This window comes from Calypte anna, chromosome 5A (assembly GCF_003957555.1).
Source record: "Calypte anna isolate BGI_N300 chromosome 5A, bCalAnn1_v1.p, whole genome shotgun sequence".
Classification (NCBI taxonomy): Eukaryota; Metazoa; Chordata; class Aves; order Apodiformes; family Trochilidae; genus Calypte; species Calypte anna.
Window position 1 is genome coordinate 33817920 of NC_044251.1, and position 25572 is coordinate 33843491.

At 47.5% G+C, this 25572-nt stretch overlaps 1 protein-coding gene across 1 annotated transcript in view; it reads left to right on the plus strand.

The window, feature by feature from the left end:
- Window positions 1-4462: 4462 nt before the first annotated feature.
- Window positions 4463-25572, plus strand: part of KIF26A (kinesin family member 26A) — a 98820-nt gene continuing 77710 nt past the window's right edge. The window contains exons 1-2 of the mRNA XM_030452579.1: window positions 4463-4597; window positions 7050-7295. Of these exons, the coding sequence (XP_030308439.1) occupies window positions 4463-4597; window positions 7050-7295 (381 nt within the window). The remainder of the gene's footprint in view (window positions 4598-7049; window positions 7296-25572) is intronic.

A 25572-nucleotide genomic window follows, 5' to 3' on the forward strand; every position in this document is an offset into this window, starting at 1 on the left:
TGTGCTATTCCGGGGGCTCCCCGCCGCGACGGGACTAGGGGAAGCCGCCTCCCCCAGGGCAGTGGGAGGGAAGGGGGGGTCCTGCCAAGCGGTGCCCATGGGGCTTGCCTGTCCCCCCCTCCCAGGTTTGGGCTTGGGTTGCCCTCAGGGCCACCTTTGAAACGGGACATTCCCGCCTCCCTTGGCCGCCCTCCCAACCCACTCCGCCATCCATCTCTTTAAAGAACCACTAATTTATCGTGTTTTCCTAATTACGTTTTATTTAGCTATTCATGAGCTATTTGGTGTTCCAGTGTCTAGGGCTATTCCTGCTCTGCTTTCCTTTCTCTCACTCCCCCTCTTCCCTCACTTTGATGTCCTTTTGCATATTATACAAACAAGATCAAAAGCTACTTTTACCACCTCCGCCCACCTCACACAATATTTGTTAGGGGAGAAAGTGTGTTTCGGGTCCAAATCTGCCTTGTTAGAGAGAGCTACTACTTAGCTGAAACCTGGGAGGGAAGGGAGAGGAACAGGGAGGGAGCACACGACATCAAGTACATGAACTTTAAAGTGAGCCCTATTACCATGTTATTTAAAGGTCTGATTGTGTCAGGTATAATACTGAAGAAAAATGTTATGTCAGACAAAATGCTTATATTTTCCTGCCGTATTAATGGGAAGCTTGCCCTGGGCTATTTCCCCATCTCAGAGGGCAGCAGATGCAGAAAGTCCTTGGGGAGTAGATCTTTGAAATTTCATCAGCATTCATGGGTGACCTAGCCTTTTCAAACACAATGATAGACATGATAAATCATCTTTACAACGAATTCTAATTATCCTTTAGATGGCTGGGCTGCCTCTTGAAAAGCAGAAATCTAACACTTTTCCATATTGCTTCCAGATTTTGGTGGGGGTGTCAGAAGTCTTGTGCCATCCTTCTTCCCTGCAGCGGACCACATTGCGTGACATTAGCCCTAAACCCCTGAGTGTGCAGAGTCAAACTACTCTATTAAGTTACACGCTTGCCTGTATTGAACTAAATTTAATTCCTTTTCCCTTTTACCCAATGAAATTATGTGGTGTGGTGTAAGATAGGATTAGAAGTATATCATTATAGCAATTAATACTATTATGGCTCCATGATTAGTGTGCTACATTGAATTTCATGGATTTTTGCTCACTGTTGCCTAGATTTCCCTTGGGTCCTCTAGCCCAAACCATTGTATTCTTAGTAAGTTAATAGTGAAATCACAGCAATATACTTAATAAATCCACTATCACCTATATGGTGTATTAATAAAGGAGTCCAGTCCAACCTGTACAGAATTACCTTGCAGCTTGGGATGCACAGGCTGGGAAGGCCTTTTCCCCCAAGGAGATAGCAGCTGCATGCTGTGTCCCTGCTTTCCTGCCCAATCTTCTCTCTACTTGCAGAGCAGACCCAGGACAGCAGGACTGTGGGAACACAACACCGCTCCCCCACAGAGTAGGGCACAGGGGAATGTTGGATTTAGGCTTTTGGCTTCCAGAGCCAGAGATACCTCACTCCATGGTGACTTATGGAAGAGGATGCATAGCAATGCAGTAACCTCCCAGCCTGCTTGGGGACTTGGACTAAATGCCTGCCCCTTGTTGGCTCCCCCCCACCCAGGGAGGTTCAAGCCTGCCCCCACCTCCCCTCTGTGAGGGAGAGGGTCTTTAAAGAGGAGCCTGTTTGAAGTGGCCCTGATGGAAATGGGGTTATTTCAGAGGTACAGTAATGGCTGTCTGGTTATCTGCAGCTGGGGTTCTGTGGCAGGGAGATAAGATATTTATTAAGAGACCCATTTTAATGCTTGGGGATCGCTTTCAGAGGGCCCAAGAAAAATGGACTTTATCTAGTCTATTATTATGTACAGTCAACACATTGATGTTTTACTTTAGTTTAGACACCATGAATAAAAGCTAATAACTTTCCCTTCAGCTTGTTTATCGGCAAGACACCTGAGGGCAGTGGGGTGGGGAGATATTTGCTTTAATAGGGATGATCAAACAGAGGCTTTCCAGGATTAGGGGTGAGGTTGGGGTTGCACAGAAACCCTCAGTGCCTGACATTCAGGGATTTTTTTAGACCCAGACCTTCCTAGTGTCCTTGCTAAGAGCCTGGGAAGAGGGGAAAACTGTGACGGCAAAGGGAAACTTGGTGGGCTGGAGGTGTCTTGAGGAGAGGGAAGAGCCATGCTCTCCTGGTCTCTAGACCAGCAGGATGTGAGTGCTTAAACTTGAGTTGGGCTGAAGGTGTGGAGGATGGGGACAGATGTTTCAGGCCATCTCCAAAGTGGGCAACAGGCCTCCCCAACCTGGCCATGTTTGGCTCTGCCCTTGGATGTTTCCAAACCTCTTTCCCCAACACATGGGAAATGGCATTCGATGCTTTGGGTTCTGGTGATGGGCACTGGTCTTCCATTTGCTGAGCATCTGGGCTGAGGGCCTGTGTGGGACACTCTTTATCTGGGCACCTGTTGTCTGTATCACCAGTTTGTTTGAATTGCTTCTCCCTCTGTCCTCTCTTTCACCCTTCTATTCCCATTCCCTTTGTACTATGGCACCTTCCAAGCACAGGAATCTCCTTCCAGGGCAGAAGAATGTTCTGGGGAGAGTGGTGGAGCACTTCACATGAGGAGCAATACACAGGAAAGGAAGGAGGAAGGGATGGGGTTAGGGGATGGTGGTGGTGTGGTTGTCAGAGGATGAGTCTGTGCAAGGTGACACAAGGGCTGGGTGGGTCCCTGCAGACTCAATTCCCAGGTGGGTGCAGGGATCAGCTGACATGTTGGCAGATCTCTGGTCGGAAGGAGGCAATAAGGAGCCAAAAAAATCCTTGCCCCTTTGCTGTAAGCATCTCACCATTTTCATCCTCTCCTCCTTCCCAGCATCCCTCCTGTGCCTGCTTGTGGCACCTGTATTCCCACCTGCATCGTACACAGCCACCTATTAAGCCACCTCGCTCATCTAACACACCTGCTCATCATTAGATGGAACCTCAGAGTAGATTCTAGTAAATTCTGAGCAAAGAGAATATATGGCTTTCCTTTAGTGATCCCAGAGACTTAAGACTTCCTCGCCTCCCCCTTTCCATCTCCATCCCTAATTTCCTCTTTTCCCCCATCCATCCGCCCCCGCTCCCCCCAGCACACCTTGAAGCGTACCCCACAGCCCTACTCCTGGGGGGCAGGACCTCAGAGCGCAGAGCGGCACCGTCACCCCCCCGTCACTTCCCCGGTGTCCGGCTGGCGCGGAGCCCGCGGGGGGTGCGCGCTGCCCCGCGGAGCCCGGCTAGACAGCTAGCTGAGCACCCTGTCACTGCAGGCACTACGCCTGCGTGAATTACTTGTTTAGCGGGAAAAATACACGGGAAGGGATTAACGGTCCGCCCAGAACCCCCTACCTCGCTCTGCCGGGGAGCCCGACCCATCCCGCCAGCCCCGACGGGAGCGACCTCGCCCCGGCAGAGTCTCCCTGTGCAAGAGCTCTGACCTGGCCCCTAGGCAGGGACACGCGTGGGGACACGCGAAGGTGGGGGCAGCAGTGCGATGGGGAGGGGGGCTGCCGGGGAGGCTGCCTGCAGGGCGGGCTGCCCTCTCTCCGGGGCAGCCATCAGGGACCTGCTTCTCGGCGGCTCACTCGGTGAGGAGGAGCTCGTTCTCTCGCTACCGCCCTCACCCACTGCGAATAATATTAAGCAGAAAGAAAAAGAAGTGGGGAAAGCTTTTCAGAGCAGTGAAAGGCCTGATCCCTTTCGGAAAGTGCTTCACTCCTGCTTCCTCAGGCTTTCCTTCCTTTTTTTTTCCCCGCCACGCTTCCTTTATTTTTTTTTTCCCTGTGTCTTCCCCCCGCCTTAAACTGACTTCACTGGCAGCTTTTCCCTCCTTGAGCTCACCCAGGAGGAGGAGGAGAAGAAGGAGGGAAAAAAACCCACAACTACCAGCCCCACCAACCCAGCCACTAAACCCACCCAGCAGTGTATGGGGGGAGGCAGGAGGCTCGCAGTGCGGGCTCCTGGCCAGCGGGCGGTGGAAGCCCCCTCGCTCGGCGAGCTGATGGCCGGCGGCGGGGGAGCAGGGCGCTGCCGGCCCCGCGCACTAAGCGCAGCCGCGGCCCCGGCCGCGGGGTCCGCGGGGCGCTGAGCGGGGCCCGTACCGCGCTCGCTTGTCAGGCAAGGTGCGCTGGAGAGGGGATAGAGCGGGAGGGAGGGAAAGCGGCGGAGAGACGCAGAGAGAGGCAGGGAGGATGGTGGGTCTGCTGGCTACCTCATCCCGGCAGAGCGCATCCTGACAGATGACGGAGTAACTCACCCGCGTCTGGCTTTTTTCTTTTTTCCCCCTCTTTTTTTAAGGGGTGGGAGGTGTTCGCTATTTTTTTTTCTCCCTCTGTGTGCGTGTGTGTATACAAATACATCGCCTCCGCTCAGGGAGCCGGATATTTCCAACCCCAAACTATGGCTTTTCAAAAATCGCCCGATGCCTCCAACGTCACGAGGAAAAACCCCAGCTTGCTGGAGATCGGAGCCTTGTGCTTGGACTCGGAGATCATCTTCGGCTTCACCAGCCACCTCCTGCGGAGGAAAGCCAAGGTAAGGGGACCTTGCCCCGGCCCCAGGGGGCTAGGGGAGGAGGCTTGGGAGGGCAGGGAGGAATAGGGGACAGCTGCCTGCCTTGCCCCGGGCCGGTTTACGGGAAGGGGATGTCAAACTTAGCGTTGCGAACTTGGCGGCGGCAGTGCCGGGCGGGTTTCAGCACCATGAACAGTCCTGGCAGCCCCGCGGAGCGGCGCGGAGTGACCCGCTCTGCTGGTCCCCCTCCCGGGGAACACTTCCTCCTCCCCAGTTTCCTGGGGTGTCCTTGGCTTGAAATGGGGAAGGGGAAACACCGCGTCCCGGTATTTCCAGGAGGTTTTTTTTACTTAGTAAGAAAAGGCGGTGGCTCAGCCTAGCAGCGCGGCTCAGCCCTCAACCTGGCCGGGGACCTCACCTCTTTGCCCAACCACACCCCCGTCCGCCCCGTCCAACCTGAGACTTGGGAGCCAAGGGAGGGGTTTGCAGCCCTTATTCGGACACATGAAATTTCTGAGCAAGTTCCCGGGAGACTTGCAGAGCTCCGAGCAGGCAAGAGAAGGGAGACGGGGCGCACCTCATGTGCCTCTGGAGGCCCGTCTTCCCCGCCCACTCCCCCAGGCGAAGGGGACGACAGAGGCAGACAGTAGCCCCGAAGCAACACCCCGCTCTCCCCCCTCTTTCTTTTTCACCTCCCGACCTACACTTTTCTCGGGCTCTAGGCGGACGGGGGCAGCGGCCCCAGCGCCCCCCGCAGAGGCTCTGCCCGTGAGGCGGGGGTGCACGTGTCCCCAGCCCCCCCCCCGGGGGCATGCACCCGTTTGGGGGGGAGGGGGGGCGAGGGGGAGGCGGGAGGGAACGCTTCAGACGCGTGCTCCGGAGGTACAGAAAAGTTTAGGCCGTCGGAATAGGGACCCCCTGGAGAAGTGGTTCCCACCCCCGCTCATATATTTTTCCCCACTCTTTGTGCTCATCGCTGCTCACATCACCGCAGACCCCATCCCCCGGTTCAGTGCCACCGACACCCACCGGCGCGGTGACGGGGAAGGAGACAAGGAGCCGCGTTTGGCAGCGCTGGGGGAAGCCACCGCTGCCGTTATCTCCCGGCGCGGCTCCGCCGCTCCCCCGCGAGGCTCGGGCTCCGTCCCGGGCGGGACCGGGGCCTCCGTTGTGCAGAGCCGCGGCTGGGCCGGCAGGTGGCGCTGTGGTTACAGGGACGGCAGCGGAGGCCGGGCCGAACCAGGCGGGGTCCGGGAGCGTCCTGGCTCGGCCCCTGCCCACAGCCGCCCTCCCAACCTCGGCGGGGGCAACCGTATCGAGGCTGTAATGCCAGAGTGGCGCATACTCCTCTCTCTCGGGGAGGGGGAAAAAAAGACCCCCCAAAAAAAAGAAAAAAAAAAAAAAGCGCTAAATATACGAGCTGGAGCGGCAGCCAAGTAGGCAATTAGCTGCGAACGTTAATTTCTCCATCTGTCTGGTCAATTTTCGCATGTAGGAACATCCCATTGCGCCTGCTGAGCGGCTGGGGAGCCGGCTCCGGAGGGGTGGCTGTGCCCCGCGGCACCGCGCATCTGCCCGCTGTCCTCCCCAACCCGCACAAGAGAGCACCAGCAGCGGGGGCGGAGAGGGCAGCGGGCCCTCGCCAGTCCTCCAACCCTCCGTTTGCCCCTGGCCCGCATCCGCCGCAGGGGCCAACGCTTGCGCGGCTTTTCTGCCACCGCGCTCTACAGCGTGACCGACACCCCTAGCGAGACCCTTTTTTCCCCACCCTCGAGCAACTTGGGGGTTTGGGTGTGAAGGAGGCAACAGCCGGAGTGCCCACGCTTCAGTCACACCGGTTTGGGACCTATACTGTAGGGTCACTATGAAAAGGCATTTCCCTCCGCCCCCCAGTACCCCAAACCGAAATCTCATCCCGCTCTGGCCGAGGCTCCCCCGCCTCGCTTACCCCACCCCACCCTACCCGCCCCCGCCCAGCCCCTCCTCCCCTGCCCTCCGAGCACTTTTCCAGCTTTTTTCCGACGTGCTCCCGTGCTCCGCGTCCTTCCCTGTGCTGCCGTGGGGAGCACACTCCGCCTCCCTCTCCCAACCCAAACTTCACTCCCTTCTCAACATGGGAGGCAGCATCACCTAGCGCGGCAGCCCGGACGGCGGGGAACGCGGGGGATCACTGTTGGCACTCCCCGACCCCCGCCCTGCCATGGGCGCCGCGGGCCGGCCGCGCCGCCGGGCACCGCACTAGCTGTGCGGGGCGCGGGGCAAGGGCGCATTCCCCGCGATCATGATCGCTGCCGTTGGCAGGAAGGGTCTGGGACCTGAGCCCCGGGCGCTGGGGGTAAGTTGTTGCCACACTCCCTCCCCACGTTTGGGCTGTTGAATGTGTTTTTAAATTTTTTTTTTTTCTCTCCGCAAGGGGAGTGGGAGCCGCGCTGCCTCCGCGACCCGCGCCGCTGAACTCTGCTTTCTTCCGCAGGTGGCGGAGGGGAGCGCGGCGCGGGAGCTCTCTCCGCGGAAGAGGCCGCCGGTCGCCGCTGAGGAGGAGCGCTGCGCCAGCCGCCCGCCGCCCGAGGGAGCGGGGGCCGCCGCGGGGGCCGAGCCGCGGCCGCTGGAGCGGGCGACGGCCGGGGGCTGGTGCCGGAGCTGCCAGGCCCAGCTGGCCGAGCTGAGGAGGCAGGCGGCACGGCTGCTCGCCGGCGGCTGCCCGCCCAACACCTCTCCGGTAAGTGCGCACCGGGTACAGCGCCCAGCACCGGCGGGTGGGTGTGGGGGGTGCGAGGGCCACGGGAGTCTGGCCCCCACTCCAGGCGGGGTCAGGTGTACATCCCCACGGGTTTGGGAGGAGACCGTGACGGGAAAGTCGGCGATTTTCCAACCCAAGAGGGTTCTTCAGAAGTTTAAGGCTTTCCCATCCTGGGCTTTATCAGAAAGCGAAACCGTGCGGCTGGACGCTCACCCTCTGTTACAGTCACTGGCTGACAGAAACAGTTAAAATAAATAATAGTAAGTTTGTCAAGAAGAGCGGGAGAGCGGAAGAGAGGCGGTGCAGTCCGGGACGCGTACTCGGAGCTGCTCCGGGAGCCCCGGTGCCAAAGGAGCTCCCCATCCTGTTCTGCAGGAGCTGCTCCCGCTGACCGGTGCCTCCCGGCCGTGGTGACAGCGTTTAGGGGATGCCGACTTGGCGATGCAGATTGATGGTCTTTGGAGCGCCTTCATCCTGACTATGAGAAGCTGCCGGGAGCAGCGGTTCAGCTCCTCCTTCCGAGGAGCACATAAAATGCAGCTGGAAATCACACACTGGTGTTTATGGCGCTGAAGGAAAGTTTGAGCAGGATTATCTCGCTGGGCTTCTGCTGTCTGCATGCTGGAGTGTACCTCCCCGGCTGATGGGCTCATTCGTGTCCTTTGTGTCACTCAGGCAAACTAGGGCTGTGCCATTTTCCTCCAGTTTGTGCCTCAGTGTCCCTTCGTATCTGGTAGTGAATGGAGAAAGTGCACGAGCCCACCAGAGGTTTAACACATCTGCAGCTTTGTTTGCATATATTGTTGTTTGTTTGCTGTATATCAGAGGCCTTGATTATTCCTGTCCCTTTTTCTTTAGACAGAGCCACTTTTAAAAGGTGGTACAGGTGAAAAAAATTGAAGAGTCTTGTTATTTTTACAGTGTCTTGCTTAGACAGCTGAAGAGATCCCTGGGATTAGCTGACGGGGCAAAATGCCACAGAAGACCCTGAGGTTCTGTTTCAGGGCACACAAAACGTGTGTTGGGTTTTTGATAACATTTGGAAGTAATGTATTGTTTTCCAAACAATGCTTATCGGGATGTTTGCAAGAATAGGGGGGAGGGTCTGAAGAGGAAGCCAAACCCTATTGACCTTGATTTTAATTCAAAGAGTTCCTGTACGATCTACAGAATTCCCATTGAATCTAAATATAGTTTTGTTTGGAAGTGCATTGTGGAGCAGTGTCCGAATGCGCAGTGAGATTTGTGTTTTCGGGCTGGATCCAAAGCCCTTTGAAATCAACAGGAGTCTCTCTGTTGACTTACTTGGTTTGGAAGCTGGCTCTCATTTCTATGGTGTAAAAGGTCATATATCTCATTGAATTCAGGACTGCTGGACCTTTTGTTTTCTGGATTGCTGCAAATAATGAAAAGAAGTTTAATTTCCCCTTGTGAAGCACATGTGATAGGCTGCTTCATCGAGGAGCACATAAACCCCTCTTCGTGTTGTAGTGGTGGGCCTCAGCTGTAAAGAATAGTGTCCTATCTGGGAGCAGATCTCTGTCATGGGAAAAAAAAAAGCTGCCAGTGCAGGAGAGTCAGGGGGGTTTGGCCAGGTGTTCAGGTGAGGAGACCTGTGAGCAAAGGCCTGTTTGTGTGGTCTCCTTCCTGCAAGTCACAGGGGACTTCCTTGATAAGCACTCGATGATGGGTAAATTAATCTCTTTTCTGTAGGGTTTCAAAGCATACCTAGGAACGCAATAAAATAGTAGTCATCACAATGTCAGAACCTTGACAATAGACCTGATCCAAGAGTAACAGGTACCTGCACTTTACTTCCTGAGTAGCATACAGTTGTGTTGAATGTTTACTTTTTATACATTTCCTAATGCTTGTGAGAACTCCAGCTTCATGGCAAGCTCAAAGCCTTCCTTCTGGTGCAGTGAGCATCTCCTCAGGAAGGAAGATGCAATAAACAGTCCTATTTACTGCCTTCTGAGTGTGAAGTAGGTTAGCAGGAGATAACAGTCAGGGGTTCTGCTACTCAGCTGCTGCGAATTGGCCTTGCAGTGGGAATCTGATGCAATATGCTGGCAGGTTGAGCACTGTGTAATGTTTGTGCCAGAAAGGCAGCTTGCTTCCCCCCCCCCCTTCCTTTCTTGTTTAATTATATAACAAGACATCTGAAAAAGCAGCTCCTCTCCATAAGCGCTTCATGCCCATACAATAAAAATCCAAGAGTTTCTTACAAGCTCTTCTGACGTACTGTCAAGCTAAGCAACTACTGGATAAGTAAACACCAGAAGGCTACTGCTTGGAGCATGCTGTTCTCAAAGGATTTGCCTCCTTTGCCATAATAATTAAGAGATCTTTCAGCACAGATTCAGACAGATTTCCACACCTGGTTGAAAACCCTTTGGAAAGGTGGGTGGGTGCCTCAGAGATGAAAGAAGGGCCAGTTTCCTGCTGTTGGTATCTTTCCTGATGAAAGAGAGGAGGTGTATTCTCATGCGTGGGGCAGCTGACAAGGGATTGAATTCACCTTGGAATAAAAAGCCAATTTACTGTTTGCAGGGATAACAAATCTAATTGCCTGAGAGGGCTATGATTCATACCGTTTATGTGTTGATGTCCTTTCAATTAAACTTATTTAAAATATATAAATAATTCAAAGTTTTGGTGCTTAGATGGTGCGCATTGATTGCAGAACACTGTTGTTTGTGTCTCTTTAAAGTTCTCCGAATCTCTGTGGACAGCTGATAAAAAGATACATCTCTTTGCTTATGTTAAAACTCTTTTAACAGCAGTTCTCCCAAGTAGAAGATTTACTGCACCCTACACTGCCAGTTCCCTTCTGTGAACTACTGCTGCTGCTTTTACCATTTGCTGCCACAGTGAGGCCCGTGTGTGAATCAAAATGTGATTTCATCAAGCAAAGATGGAAACAAGCAAAAATCAGAAATAATTCCAGATTAGCATTTTTGGTATTGTGGTCTCAGCATTAGTTGCTGGGTCATGTACTGACCTAGTAGAGGGGGGAAAAAAAAGAAAAGGTGCCTCGGTTTATCCCTAATTAAAAGTTTTGTATGTGCCTGGCAGGCTGTGTCCCTGGGAAGCTGGTAATGGGCTACAGGATCTCCTACCTCCAGGATTCTGGCTGGATTGGAGAGCAGGTTGTTGTGCCTGGAAGTTGTTGCTGTTGGCAGCTGTGGGGCAATCCATGGGAAATGAGTTGGTGGTCTCTGTCTCCCTCCCAATTGCCAAATACCTTTGTCACAAAACCACCACAACAATTACTGCTAATTGGCATCACTGTTGGCAGTTTCACAGGAGAGGCTGAGGACTGAATGGGGACACAGATTAAATTAGTAATAATAATACTTAGCACCTAAATTCTTCACAGTGCTTCACAAATGTTAATTAATTAATTTGTGTGATGCCTCTGTTAAGTAAACCCAGATGTGCTGTCATTTCTAAAGAGGTGTGTGTCAGAGCAGGGTGTGTGGCTCTGAAAGGAAGGGGAAAGGCTGGGACTCTCCAACATGACTGATGATCTCTTGCAGAGGCATTTCTGGGACTAACTGCACTCCCTCCAGTGCAGGCAGTAGCATAAGGATATATGGGTACTGTAAAGTGGTTTTAGCTAATCCCGTATCAGCAGAGGAAGAAAGCTCTCTTAATCTGAGGAACACATACACTGACACAGCTACATCCACTGAAGGGTTTTATATAAGTATATAAAATGCAATATTTTTGTAAATGTACAAATACTTTGGTTATAGAAGAATAATAATAGTACCTAGTTATACTGGAATAAAAATTTTTAAATCGGTGTTAAAAGGAGGCCAAGATCAGCAGAAGTTCACTTTGGAATTGATTAGCATTGAAGATTTGGCTTCTTCCAGCCCAGGGTTTCAGACATCTCATTTCACTTGCCCTCATCTACCCTTATTCCAGTACCTATTGCCAGTGTAGGTGGGTGTTGGAGGGAGAGTCAGAGAGCCATGCTGCCAGCCCTGGTCTGCAGAGAGTCTAGGTGACCAGGACAGGTCATGCCTTTGGTTGCTAATGATCCATGAAGAATTTCAGGGAGCTAAGCAAGTCATAGCCCCCATCTCCTTGGCAAGGCTCTGTTACACCAGCTAGAGCTGGAGCTGCTCTGGAAAAAACAGGGTGTGGGGGTGTGGATAGCAGTGGCTTTAGATGCTGTTTACTCTGACATGTCTCAGCTGCTCAGATGCCACACAGTGCTGCTGGATTGAACTACCACCATGCCTGCTTCTGATCAAAGTAATGCTCTCTGGGTACACCTGTCTGTGCTGCTGATTGCATCACCTGAAGGGGAGATGAAGAACAAAGTTTTGGGACGGGCATGCTCTTTCCTGTGGGTTTGTCCTGTATGCTAAATAACCCCCAGCATGTTTCTGTGAGTAGCAGAACTAAGAAGGGATGATTTGTTAGGATGGATGCTTTACTCACCCCCTTTGCCCTTCCCAACCCTCAGCATTAATCCCAGCTGTACCCTCCTTGTCCCTGATGACTTGGTAAGAGGCAGGAACTTCTCTGCATCTTTAGAGATGCACACATATTGTGTGATTGATAGTAAGCTCGTACTCCCTGTTAATTTGGCTTCTGTCAAACAATACCAAGTGGGCCCTGCCCAACTTCTCTCACTGCCAGTTTGGAAGTCATTGGAACTTCCTCTGGGCCTTCTACTTCAGTTTCTCATCACTTGGCAAGTTCAAGAGCTGTTTGGGAGAGCTGGTAGTGAGGAGGATGGCAAGGAGCAATCCAGCAGTTCTCATTGCTTTGGGAAACTAATGTAAGAGGACAGGCTCGGGATTGAGGACTGTGGTTTTGATCTGTGAGGGCTGGCTACACTTTGTTGTTCCCACCTTGGGAACCCAAGCACATGGAATCAGCAGGGCTAGGAGCAAGGAGAGCTTGCATGATCCGTGGCTGCTGGTACCCATCTCCTCACTGCTGGGTGCTTCAGGAGTGAGCCTGTGCTGTGCATGGAGGAGCTGGGGAGAGGGCTCTGTGTCCTTTGTGTTTTCCTGCAGGGTCATGTTTCCCTGAAAGAGCAAGGTGTTGGAGCATGTGGGCCTTATCTCAACATTTGAGGTGCATGTGGAATTGGTCTAAGCTTTTAGAAGTAACTTCTGACCTTTTGTGGTGATTTTCTTCCTGTGCTCATCGTTTTCTGTTAATGTGTCAGTCCTTTCTCCTGAGAAGCATGATTCCCTGGAATTTGAGAGTCCTGGTGATGGTTTAGAAACCTTCTGCTGAGTCTTGTCTAACTTTAGGGACCTCTGTTACTGAGGGGCTGTTTTTTCTTTTCATTAGTGGCCTTTCTGGCACTGGGTTGACATGGATAAGGGGAACTGCGTGGGAGAACTGTTTCTTTTACAGATTTCTCTAAAGAAGAATCCAGTTTTCAGGGCTCTTTACAAGTGCTAAATTCACCGTAAAATGTTCTATATTTAGCCTTTAAAAATGCTTAAGTGGAAAAGTAACGTTGTAGTTAATAAATATGAAACTACGGGGCAATTTTTTGAGATGCCTGTTTAATATTTAATTTTGTGAGAGAGGCTCTTGCAGAGACTTGGCCATGGAGTGCTCCAGGCTATGAGCTCAGATGTGGATTGCAGGTACATGTGCAGTCTAATAATGGGGTTAGTGACAACACCGTGTCAAATGTGTTGACACACATTGTTTCAGTCAGTGCAGCAGGCCTCATGCTATGTGATAGGCCAAAGATACTAATTGGAATAAGTTTGCTTTAGACATTTAGGCTTTTCAAGCATGCCCTTTTAAAGTACAGGTGAGTGGGATTATTTTGCAGTTCAGATGCTTGAGGCAAGACATCTTCTTACTGGTGGGGGGTGTGAAGTGGGGGAGCAGGGACTGCACAATTAGCTGAAGGTGCTGTGGTCTCCTGGGTAGCTGAGGGTAATTAGTATTGCTCTGGCTCTTTTTGTAGCTAATTCCTTCAGCACCCTGCCTGATGAGGGAAAAGGGAGGAAACACATAAACCATTTCAAAATCCCAGGGGGTGGAAAAGAGCATCTGCTCCTAACATCTGAGGTTACTTTGAACCTGTTGAAATATGTAGTAGCTGCTTTATTGTTTTTGCCAAGTTTCCACCTACAGTCATCCCAACCTCTAACTTGTTCACAGTGAGGCTGTAGGAGTCAGTAGTCATCCTCCTCTTCCCCAGCCCACAGCAGCTGATAGTGGCTGCTGCTCTGGACCTGGCACTGCAGGCTGTTGGAGCAGGGATGGCTGAAACCAAGAGGTTTTTCAGGATCAGACCCTCATGTACACAGTTGCTGCCTGGGTTTCTTGCTGCTCATGTACCCTGTGGTAACTTCGTTCTATAGGTTTAAGTTCTTCCCACAGTGAGGATGCTGATGTAGAGAAGAGCTGGTTAGTCTCTGGGTTTTCAGTTGGCTGATAAACATGTGAAAAGTGAGCAGAGATTTTGCTTCACCCTGGCTAGAGGAGGAGAATCTAATGCAAATGTGCACGTCTTTCTGAAGATTTTTTCACGATGATGCTCTTGCCTGCCTCAAAATTGGATTACCTTCAGGAACTAGATCTATTTGGATATCACACTGAGTATGGGAGCAGCTGTCCATTTGGGAGTATTGTATCCTCGTTTTTATTTCTTTACTGGCGATCTGCAGAATTTAATGTGTCTGGACTTGTTTCCCTGTCCTCTGACTTCAGACCTGCAGCACTGGAATACATGTTTTGCATTTACATGTTCAGTATATCCCCAAATGGAAGGCATCTTCAGGAAGGTGGGAGGCTGTCCCTGGTTGTGCTTGTGATGAGGAACTGGCTGATTTCTTGTATAAGTGGCTACTAATTTTGTATAGTCTTTGAGATGAGTGGCTAATGAGAGATAGCATGGGCCTTACTTTCAGGAGAATCATGCATTCTGCTGCCTTTGTTAATAGGAGGAATTCTGTCCTACTTCAGAGGTGCAAGACCTGAATTTAATCCTCAGATCTATCATTAATTCTGTGAATTTTGGCAAGTTGCTTAATACCCATGTGCTTTATTTTTCCTTTCCTCAGCAGAGAGAAAATGCTTCTGTATTTTGTCTGGTTGTTGTTTTTTTTTTTTTTTTTTGTTTGTTTGTTAGTTTTTAATGGTGTGCTTGTATGGCATTGATCATCATTGACTTCTGTTCTTAGCAGAGCTGACTGCTCTCACAGTATGCACAATGATAATGTATAATAACACACGAATGCAAAAGCAGCAGACCCCGTGACATGCAAACTGAACTTTCAGGTCAGGTACTGGGGAGGGAGGTCTGGGGCTGGGGTATATGCAACAGCAGAAGTGGCAAACAAAACCAGGGGCTTCAGATAAACTAAGATAGGAACAGGCAGACCTGATAATCTGCCAGTTCACCAGGAGGGGGGTGGTGAGGCTGTGGAAGGGCCTGAAAGTGCTGTGGTGTATGTCCAGGTGAAGTGGAGCTTGATTAAATAGCAGGTACCAGCTCAGGGAGCATGGGTTTGAGCTTTGATGATGCTGTCTGAAAGGAGTTTCTTTGCTGTGCTTCCCTGCCATGAAACTTAGAAAGCTGCTTCGTGGAAATGTGGTGTGGCCTTGTAACTTGGGAACTCTTCATTGGTTTCAGTCCCTCATACTACTGTTGAAGCTTATGCCAAAGTGTGTTTTTAACTAGTTTTTCATTAAAAATATCTTATTTTTAAATAGAAAATGGAAAATTTTGTAGAGGAACCTAAGAACAAACCTTCAAATTATTGTTCCAAGAAAGTGGCTTGGTGTGAATATGTCACTTGCAGGAGTGATGTATTCTTTGCTAGGATACGTTAAAGTGAATGTAAATGTTTTGCTGCATAGTTCTTTGGCCTGACTTTGCTTTGAAGCTGTGTGAACTTTTAAGGCATAGCTGGCAGATGTTCATTTTCATGTTGAGGAAAGACTGTTCAACCGGTATAAATACATCCACCTATTTTAGGCAGCATAATGCTGTTGTTGCATGTTTGTTTTATCTCTAAGAGTCTGACTGTTGTATGCATCACCATAACATACAGTGAATCAGAGAAATCTCAGCACTTGCTCACAAAAAAAGACTTAGGTGTGCACAATTATCCTTCTGAGTTAAGCCTGAAAAATCAGCCTCCTTGGTCAGCGTTCCTGGGGTTTGTCAGGATGCTCTCAGTTTTGGCTGGGGCTGGTCCAGCATTACCATACATCAGTACCTGTGCAGAATTGATTGGAATGCTGGATGGCTGTGGGAGAATGATCAGTTTTCATTTAGCTCTTAGCAAATCTTCTTCTAATGTTGCTGAGGGTTTTTACACTACTCAGTGAATGGTATGGGAAGCCTTCTGTACAGAACTGAAATGTTACACTTCTGTCTAGGCTGGGCATTGACTGGCTTTCAGCACTGCCTGTGAAAGTGAAGGATTAGTCTTAGTTCTCACTGCATTCAAAAGATTATGTTTAAATGTGTTTCCTGTCTCACCACAACAGACAATTTGTTACAGCATGGTTTGTGTGTGTATATTGATCAGTACTGATCATACTGTAAATGGGCAGTGATGAGCTTTGTGTTTCAAGTAATTTCAGAAGTTAGAAGTACTCAGTTTGTGTTGTACTCCTTTTTTGTTGCCTTGGGTTGTTCTCACTCCAATGGATGCTGTAGCATGTATTTACTCCTTTTGGCCTTGTTGCTACTGTTACAGACTTTAGAGTACAGCGGCCTCCTACACCTTTGTCTGTACCTTTTGCAAGTAAAAATTTTCATGGGGGTTGCCTACTGAGGTTGCATTTGATGTGTCTCCTGAGCAGCACAGAGGTGGTGGCTGTGGCCAGGGTACATCATGCAGTCCTCAGTGCTGAGTGTCTTGGATGAGGTGAGCTCAATAGCTGGATTGGTGGTACACACCCCAAAACAGGGCACCAGGAGCTGTTGTTGTTTCTGGACTGCAACAAGCAGAGATGTGATAATTTCAATGGTTGTTGGAAATACCATGCAAGTGGCTTGGATGATGAAGAAATCTGGCCCCTCCTTGTTTCAGTGGCTTTCTTGCTTTGGGGTCCTATATAAAGGCTCTCTGTACTGGTAGGTAAGGAGCAGTGTAACATTGCACTGTTGAGTCTTTGAGAGCCTCTGGACAAAATGTGCTGGTGTTGTGACAGATCCTCTCTAACACCAAATTGTCTTGTGTGGAGTGTAAAGCCAACTGCTTGTATCTATTGCCCAACTGATGCTGGGCTCTAGCAACCAATGGCACCATTCCCAGGAGGCTTAAGAGGCTAGGAGCCCAATCTTAAAAAAAAGTTCTTCATCTGTGGAGTGCTTTGCAGATGTTGATATGGAACTGGCTCCAGAAGCCAAGACCACTGCCAAGCCTGGGTGACCGACCAGTCACCAGCCAAGACTGGAAGCATCCTACATGGCCTGATTCATGCAAATAAAGGATTTTCAGCTGCAGTAAACAGTCAGTAGATGTTGGACAGATCTATCTGGCTTATGTTCAGCAGTTGAAAATTGGCCAAATGATGCTGGAGCACCTGATGTCCAAATGATTGAAGAAAGGATAAGGAGATGGTTGAGTGAGCTAATCCCTGGCATCCAGGGCAAGGGGGATTTTGCTTCTGGTGTGTCAAGTATGCTTAGGACAAGTGTAAAGAGCGTGCCAATCTCTGCCAATGTTGTACTGTGTGTTGTGTTGAAAGAGCTACAGAGTTGTGTTAAGAGTTTTGGCCTGGATTTGTAAAAGTGATGGCTAAATGTTAGGAAAAGGGAAGTTTGGCCGGCCTGGGTATTATCTGAGAAACACTGGCTATGTTGCTGTGGTGCATCAGTTTTGTGTTAAACACATATGTAGGGACCTGGCTGCTCCACTTCTAAGAACAAGTTCTTCAGTGACAGAGGGAAAACTGCGTTCAGTCTTTGATGGAAATATCACATAATCCCTATGGTTGTGCCCTAATGCTGGGTGTGGTGTGAGGGAGAGAGGTGCTCCTGTACCGCTGCCTGGCCCTGGGCCATCTGGTCCCAAAGAAACACAATAGTAATGAGAAATGCATTTGCTCTACAAAATTGCCCTTTGAGTTATAAGAAGTGAGGCACAAGTGTCTTTTCTGCTGTCACTTCTGGGCAATGCTGGTGCTGCTCTTCTGGATGTTGAGCAGAAGATGGAAGGGCTGCCTTGTCCCATGTACCCCTCTCAGAAGAAGTAGCTCAGCCATGGTGTGAACTACAGGTGCTGCAGAGCTTTTGTGAGCTAAGATGGCTTGAAAACTATTCTGTGGGTGAATCAGGGGCCCTGATTTGGCCTGGAAGTATTTTGCCTGTAGCTTGTAATTAAATATAAAGTTAAACCCAGAATCTCCAGTTAAAATGTTCAGGTGTTAGTATAGCTTGTGTAACTGAATGCAGAAGTGAGCTATTTTGCTGTCATTCTCTGAAGATTCTGTTGCAGGAGGCAGGTACATTTCACATTCCTCCAACAAGCTCTCACAAGGGTAATTTTGTGTGGATGATTGAGTGGCATGGAAACTCTGTAAGATACTGGCCTTTTGTGGGTTTTGTAAAGAGGAGATACAGTTGAAGTAATTTATAATATGCAGAGTCTCAGCAGTCTGCTGAGAGAGCTGCTTTCAGCAATTACCTGTAAGAATAAAGTAAAAAGCATTTATTATTGATATTCACATTCCACATATTCAGAAATATTTCTTCTCATATTGTTAATTTTTTATTGTAGGCTGCAAATGAGTGCAGGGTAAGACAAATGTGGTTGAGGAAGAAAAATATATGAGTTAATGTATTAAGTTTACATATTTTTCGTTTGATGGATTTATGGTTTTTAATTACACCTTCATGTCTTGCTTAGGGATCCCTGGGGGCCCTTTCTGAATTTCATGCTTATACTCTTATAAATATGAGATGCTTTAACCTTCCAGCTTCTGTGGTCTTATTGCTGCTTGACTGACCTCTGGTAAAGATACTTTTAATTTGAGTTTAAAATTTGAGGTCTCCACAAGAAGCTAAGTGATTAGGAAAAATACTTGAGTGATTTAGAGAGTTTCTTACTGTGCCATGTTGTGCTTGTGAAGCACAGGCTGAGGATGGGTTTCTCTGGTGCTTGCAATGGAAGGGTGGACTTTGTGCTCAGTATTTGCCAATTTGATCATGAGTAGCAACACCCTGACCTCAGCTTATGGCCTTAATGGCTCCCTGTGGGGTCTCTGGCAGTGAGAAGTAGTTGTGACTTTGGTAACAACCCTTTGGGGAGCCATGACTGGGTTTAGGGAAGTGTATTTTCAGTAATACGTTGTCCTGAATCTGGCTGTAAGTTTCTCTACTTCTGTCTTCAGTTACATATGGCACTGGATTTTAATTTCATAGCAGTTTGCATCATGGTTCTTCTATTGGCAGGGGAACTGAAAACCTGTTTTAAAAGGTGGAAAATGAAACCTGTTGGTGCTATGTAGTTTCAGTTGATTTACTCTGGTAAAATGGAAGCCAGACTGCAGAACTGGGCTAATGTCTGTATTCCAAACCCATCTCTTTGTGTAGGTATCATTACCTCTGTCTGTTTTTATTTATTTTTTTTTCCGAGCACATCCTGTTCATTTTGTGTTCAGTGAGAGCATAATTACCTGTATATCTATCTGTAGAAATAGCACTAGGATCTGTTTGGTATAACTAAGGCATAGCTTATGCAAGAGGCAAACAACCCAGGCTTAGAATACTCAGACCTTCCAAAAGTAATTTGCCTTGGGACTGACACTGAGCTTTAATATTCGGCCACCACTGAATCCCCTTTTAGATTTGTGCAGTATATCCTTTTATTATTCTGGTCATGGCCACTTGTAAGCACATGCTGCTCAAGAGCAAAATAGCTCTGATTTGTGCTGTAAGAATTTAGTTGGTTTTCAGCTTCTTATTGCCAAGTCTGAATGATAACATGAAAGATACTATACACTCAGGGCTGGCTTTTCTGACTCACCCTGAATTTTTCCCTGATCTTTGTATTGCTGTGGGAGGGCTTAACTCTTGTAGGATTGGATTGCAATGAAAAGCAATGAGTAGATAGCTAAAGAACTGAATGCAGAATAAACACTTGGCTCTGTGGAGTGAACACAGGTGAGAGCACTAAGACATTGTTCTCTGAGGTGAGGCATTGGAAGTTCCCTGCCTTTCTGTGTTTACTTTCTGTAGTTTCCATTTAAATTCCTTTTGCTAGTCCAGGTTTTTCTTTCTTCTTGCCACTGGAGCAATAGAGCCCTGTTTGCCAGTGCTGGAAGGTAATCCAGGGCATCCTCTTCTTACTAAAGGCTTTCTTTGGAAGTGGTAAAAGGTCATCTCACTAAACCTGATGGTTCAGAACCAGTTCTCCCGAATCTAAAAGACTGAGCTGAAAAATGTCTCTGATTATTCAACAAGAAAAAATGTAGATGCATTGTGTGAAAAATCTGCTCCTTTCTGTACCTCAATGGGATTCCTTAAATCTGTGCAAGAGCAAAGAGTTAAGGAAATCTTGATGTTACAGAGGAGTTAGTTAACCCAGGAGTCTTGTAGCTCATCTGAGTACAATACAGGAGTGACATCAGTGAGAGATTAGAATAAGCTTTGTTATCTTCAAAGACTGTTTACTTAGTGGTCGGGGAATCTGTGTTTGTAGGTAGAGGTAGGAAATGTCCTCAGGCAGGCAGGAGCTGATAGCATTAAACAGAGCAGTAGTGTTTCTCCTCAAGCATCCTTACATGGCTTGTGCGCTTCTCTCACCTGCTGGCTGCCTCTGCTCTTGTGTACACTGCAGGCATGGAGGTCTTTAAGAGATTGCCAGGGTAATTTTGGATGCTAAGCTCTTAGCCCAAGAAGTATCCTTGTAGCTTTCGGGTTATTTCTTCCATGTCCTACTGGCTTTGGCCCTATAGAGAGGAATTATATGGACAGTCTGTAACCTCTGGTTTGTTTTTTCATTGTTTGCCTATGATTTTCTTCCAAATTCCTGTTAATTTTCGGGAAAGATGTGCTTACAGGGTGACTTCTGGAAGCATACCCCTGAGTTAGTGTGTCTGCCCGCAGGATGGTTGGGAGGGAAGGCAGAAGGGAGCAGGTTGTGCTGCTTTTCAGTGCTGGGCTATCAGCAGTGTGCCCTGTGGGGCGGTGTGATGGGGACAGGACGTGTTGCTGCACAGTGCTGGCTTTGCTGGGAACCACGTTCTGGCAAGGCAATTTCTTCTGATAAATGTTCCCATCCAACATCCAAATGGTGTTAAAAACCACGAGGAACGAACTACTTCCTATTCTGGAGCAGTATTGTTTGTATTTTTCTCACATAAAGATGTGTATAAGTTTTCTTTAACACATTGGTTAGAGATATTTTAAAATCTCAGAGATGAGTACTGTTACCTACCCTTGGATATTTCAGCTATTGCTTGTAATCACAGGGAAGACTGTATGTAGTTGGTTTGGGGTTTTGGAGGATTCTTATGCAGGACTTGCATCTTTTCTGCAGAGTTCCTTTTGATAGTAGTGAATGTGCTTCTGATCTCCAGTAAAAAAGAGAATCTTATTTGAAGATTGCTGTGTTAAAGTTGCAGTAAACTTAATTTAGAGCCCACTAGGTTAGGTGTTCCACATGCAAGTTTTTAGCTCTTCCATTTTTCTCATTAAAATGTTACTGTCAAAGTGATCTTTAAAGCCAATTTGTGCCTCAGTGGCATTTTTTTTTTTTTAAGACAAATTAGAGATGCAGTGTTCCAGGCAGGTATATCTTTGTTCCCAGATGTTTTGAATGCTTATTTGATGTTAAGTCTTTGTTCAATCTAGTCCTCTGTCAATAATGACTCTGAAATAAGTAGGTATGCAGAGCCGGAGGAAATCCTGTTTTATATGTTCCTATTCTAGGAGAACCTCAGAAACAGTAACAATAATGCCACTTGATGAGGTAATGGGTAAACATAGTAAGAAATAAAAACATGCTTACTCCTTACTGAAGCAGAAAAATAGCTTATGAAGCATAATGTTTTTGATAGGTGTAGATAATCTGACTTGCTTCAGTCTGTGGATTAAGGCATTAGCTGGGGCAGCTGCAACAGCTTCTCATAAAGAACCCGTCCCTCTGGTTGTAAAGGAGTTGTCAGCAAATGCTAACGAGAACTAAAAAGAAGTGGAAGCCCAGTCATAATCCAGTGAAGTCATTTGAAAGGCTTGCCTTGACTTCAGTGGTCAGTGAATTCCTGTCTTGTGGTGCAGGGTTGTGTTGTGCAGCTCAGCGTTATCTTGAATGCTGTGTGGGCACCAGTTCTAGTCAAGGGGGTGGGTGGTGCACAGCAAAGCTTTGGTGAAGCCTTGGGTTTGTACCTGTCTTCTTCCTGGTCCTTTCAAGATGCTGTGGGAAAGAGAAAATGGGGCATCACCCAGTGTTTCCTTCCCTTTGCTGAATGAATGAAGTTTAGTAGAATAGAAGTATTTGTTTTCGAGAAGAACCAGTGTTCTCATAAGAGGTCAAATTTCTTAAGTTCTTGGGGAAGTCAAGGCTGGCTTTAAAGCTTTTGTTCTTGGTCAGCAGATGCCCAGCACATAGAAAAACAGGATGAGATTTTGGTGGAATATTTAGGAAACTGTAGATTTATTTTTTTTTTGATAAAAAATGTGAAATTGTCTAATTTTTCTGTCAACCACCTTTCATTGTGAGTACAGTGAAACATCCCAGCTCCAGTCTTCTCGCATTGTCTGTGCTCAGACTTCCCTAGGGACCTAGGGCAATTCAGCTAGCATTACATTTTTAGGTATGCTTACCCTATTTAGCATATGCATTTTGCTCAGTGTGGAATTAAAGACTAATGAGTTACATGCCTGTACACCAGAGCCCTCCTACTGGTGTTCTTTATGTATGCATTGGTTTTTATGTGCATTACTGTAGTGCACATGCTTCAGCTCTGTGCTAATCTCTGCCTTCATGTGTCTGTGAAACAGCAGTGATCCCTTTTCTTTGAGTAGGCAGTCATACTTGTCATATATTTCAAGACCACTTTGAAGATATAAATTTATTTAAGTGCATGTGATTCATCTTGTTTTGTTTTATTTGATTCCTGAAATGTCAGCTTCTCTGAACAGTTCCTAGGATTTTCCCCCTTTTATTTAGGAAGTGTCAGCTGATGAGAAGGCAGCTGGCATGCTGGAAGTTTGGCTCCTGTGAGAATTTGGTGTGTAATGTTTCTAGCTGGGAAGAAGGCCCAGTGACAGGTGCCCTTAGCTTTTGCTCTTTTCTTTTTAGCCTAAAAGTTGCCATCTTGCCCTGCTGGCTTAGTGGTAGAAGAGTGCTGCCAGCTGTTCAGCTTTCAGGCAGTGAGAGAGGCCCGAGGAATGAGGGAAATCCTGGCTGTGGAACTGGCTGGCTCTTGGCTGACCTAAGCTGATGAGGCTCAGCATAATCCTGATTCCTGCCCTCTGAAAGAGCATCTGATGCAAATGGCTGCTGGGATTGTGATTCCTTCTGATGCACGGGCATGTGCCTTCCTCCTGCTTTGGTGGGTGCTTTCCTGTGCTTTTGGAGAGGACAACCCCACCAAGAAACCTTATCCTAGGTGGAGGGAGCTGTTGGATCCCTGATGGGAGGTGGGAGCTGGGGTACCAGTGCTTACCTTCTGTAGAGGAGCAGATGATCGTGGCTTCCTTATGCAAACAGTGCTGCTTAGTGGAGTATTTAGGGTAAGGGTGTGAAGGGGTGAATATGCATCGGGCATCATGGGTTTGTAACTGCCTGGTGGTAAGTGCAAAGGGGAGGTTGCTTGAATCATCTCCCTCTCTTGGACCCAAATAGCTGCATTATTGATTCCAAGATGTAGGAAGGAGCAAAAGTATCCATTAACGGCTGCTTTCCAGAAACACTTGAGATCAGAATATAATGAGTATGTACCACCTCTAATGTATCTTGCTTGTTTCAGGTTATGTTGTGATGGCAGTCATGATCATTATCTCATATTAATTTTCTAGAGCATGATGTATGTGGATACACCTACTGCGCTCAGAGATTTCACTGCCAGATTAGAGACATGTTTAGGAAATTAGTAATGAGAGAAAAATGCGTAATTAAAAATTATATCAGTTTGGAACCTCATCCATCTTCAGACAGCTTGTTGGAAGAGAAAGGAGTCTTACACAATGCTTAGCGCTGGGAAAATGCATGTGGCTTTCTCCATTTTAAACAGGAAGGAACTATTTAAATGACAGACTTAAAATGGTAATTAGGGCATGTACTTGGGAACAGTGGATCACATATTGTAGCTGCATAATGTTGAGGTAACTCAGACTGTATAAACTTAAGGCATTTCTCATTATATTTGTTTTCTTCTAATGTCTTCATTAACCTTCAAACAATTATTTTGTTTACTTATTTGTACCCTTTATAAGGCATTTGGGTCTTTTTACTAAAAATTGGATTCATATTGAGAGGTAGTCAGATTTATATATACTGCATATTGGCTGTAATGTTGTGAGGTTGCACACTCAACAATTTATTTTCTTCCTGAGATATGTAATTTTATGTGAAATATCTTAAATTCAGAGTCTGCAAGAGAATTTTAGCTCTTCATCCCCAATGACCATTATAAAATTGCCATATGCCTGAAAATGTGCTCAGAACAACTGCGATGTTCAGACTATGAATTTTCCTTCGTTTTATGATGGGATTCTTGGTTCAGAATAAAATTAATCGTCAGCAAACACCATTTGGTTGTATATGGTTCATTATAAAATGTGGTAACTTTTAAGCTTTTCAGACAGTATACGTGCTTCATTTGAGATTTTATGCTCTTTTTCATGAGCAGTTAGCAGTACCTTGTAATTTTTGCCATGGTGTCTACATAAACTCAATTATCTTTCTCTTTTGTCCAACTTATTAACACAAAGAAAACATAAGCAGATGTCACAACAACCAGGTATGCATTGCAGTACTTTGCAAAGTTTTATTTGCTGCAGGGGTGTTGCCTGGTTAATGATCAGTTTATAAGTGCTTCTGTCTGTTGTGTTGTGTTCAGGAGTGTACTTCACAATTGGTATTTTCAGAGTGAGTCTGGTTATTTTATCTATCTGGAGCCTCAGAGTAATCTCTCCTGTGAAGACAGGCTGAGAGAGTTGGGGTTGTTCAGCCTGGAGAAGAGACAGCTCTGGAGAGAAATTAAAACATTCTTCCAGTACCTAGAGGAGGCCTACAAGAAAGCTGGGAGGGATTTTTACAAGAGCATAGAGTGATAGGACAAGGGGTAATGCCTTTAAACTTGAAGAGAATAGATTTAGCTTAGATATAAGGCAGCAGTTCTTTCCTCTGAGGGTGGTGAGGCACTGTCACAGACTGCCCAGGCAAGGTATGGATGCCCCCTCTCTCAAAATGCTCAAGGTCGGGTTGGATGGAGTTTTGAGCACTCTGATCTACTTGAAGATACCACTGCCTGTGTCAAGGGGATTGCAACCAGGTGATTTTTAGAAGTCCTTTCCAACCTGAATTATTCTTGGAGTAGGGAGCTGTTAAGTTGTTGTCCAAGGGATCCCTTGTGTCTGGGAGCTGGAGATCAGCAGCTGTGATGGAAAGTGTGGGCAGCTCCCTGGCATTCCCTATTATGCTCACCCATTGAGAACTGGCCTTCTGGAAAGGTGTGAGAGGAGGCACAGTCTCCCTTGGCAGACACTTTGGGGTCTGCACTGTTGTATGTGGATTTGGGAGACCTGGATGTGGTCTTAGGGTGTCTCCAGTTTCCCTGTGCTTACTGTCCAGGCAGATCTGTGCGGCAGGAAAAGGAGACCCTTGGTTCATGCCCCTCTGCAGTGCTTCAGGTTCAAACCCAGACCAGGCCACGAGGCCAGGACTGGTTCTTTTAATATTATGTATTGATGGAACAAAGAGAGAGAGAAATCTTTTCCCAGGAATTAAATAACTGCTTCCTTGATGAAAGGACCCAGCATCTGGCTCTTGCGTTACATGCGTTTTGTCATGTAGATGTAACTGTTTGCTTTGTTCCTGGCAGTAGCTTTAACTTATTAATGTATGAAGCTATTTCCAAGTCAGTGGAAAACTGCATATAAATCTTCATTACATGTACTTGATTGTCTTTAACTCTTTATAAGATATAATTAGCGTCCAGTAATCATATTGTGGTGTTGTTGCTGTGATTACTCTGGTAGTTAGTGTGCAGTACAGTTCTGGTTTTATAGACTGGAGCTGATGTTAGCTTGATTAAAATAAAGGATAAACATTGGCCCATGTCATGT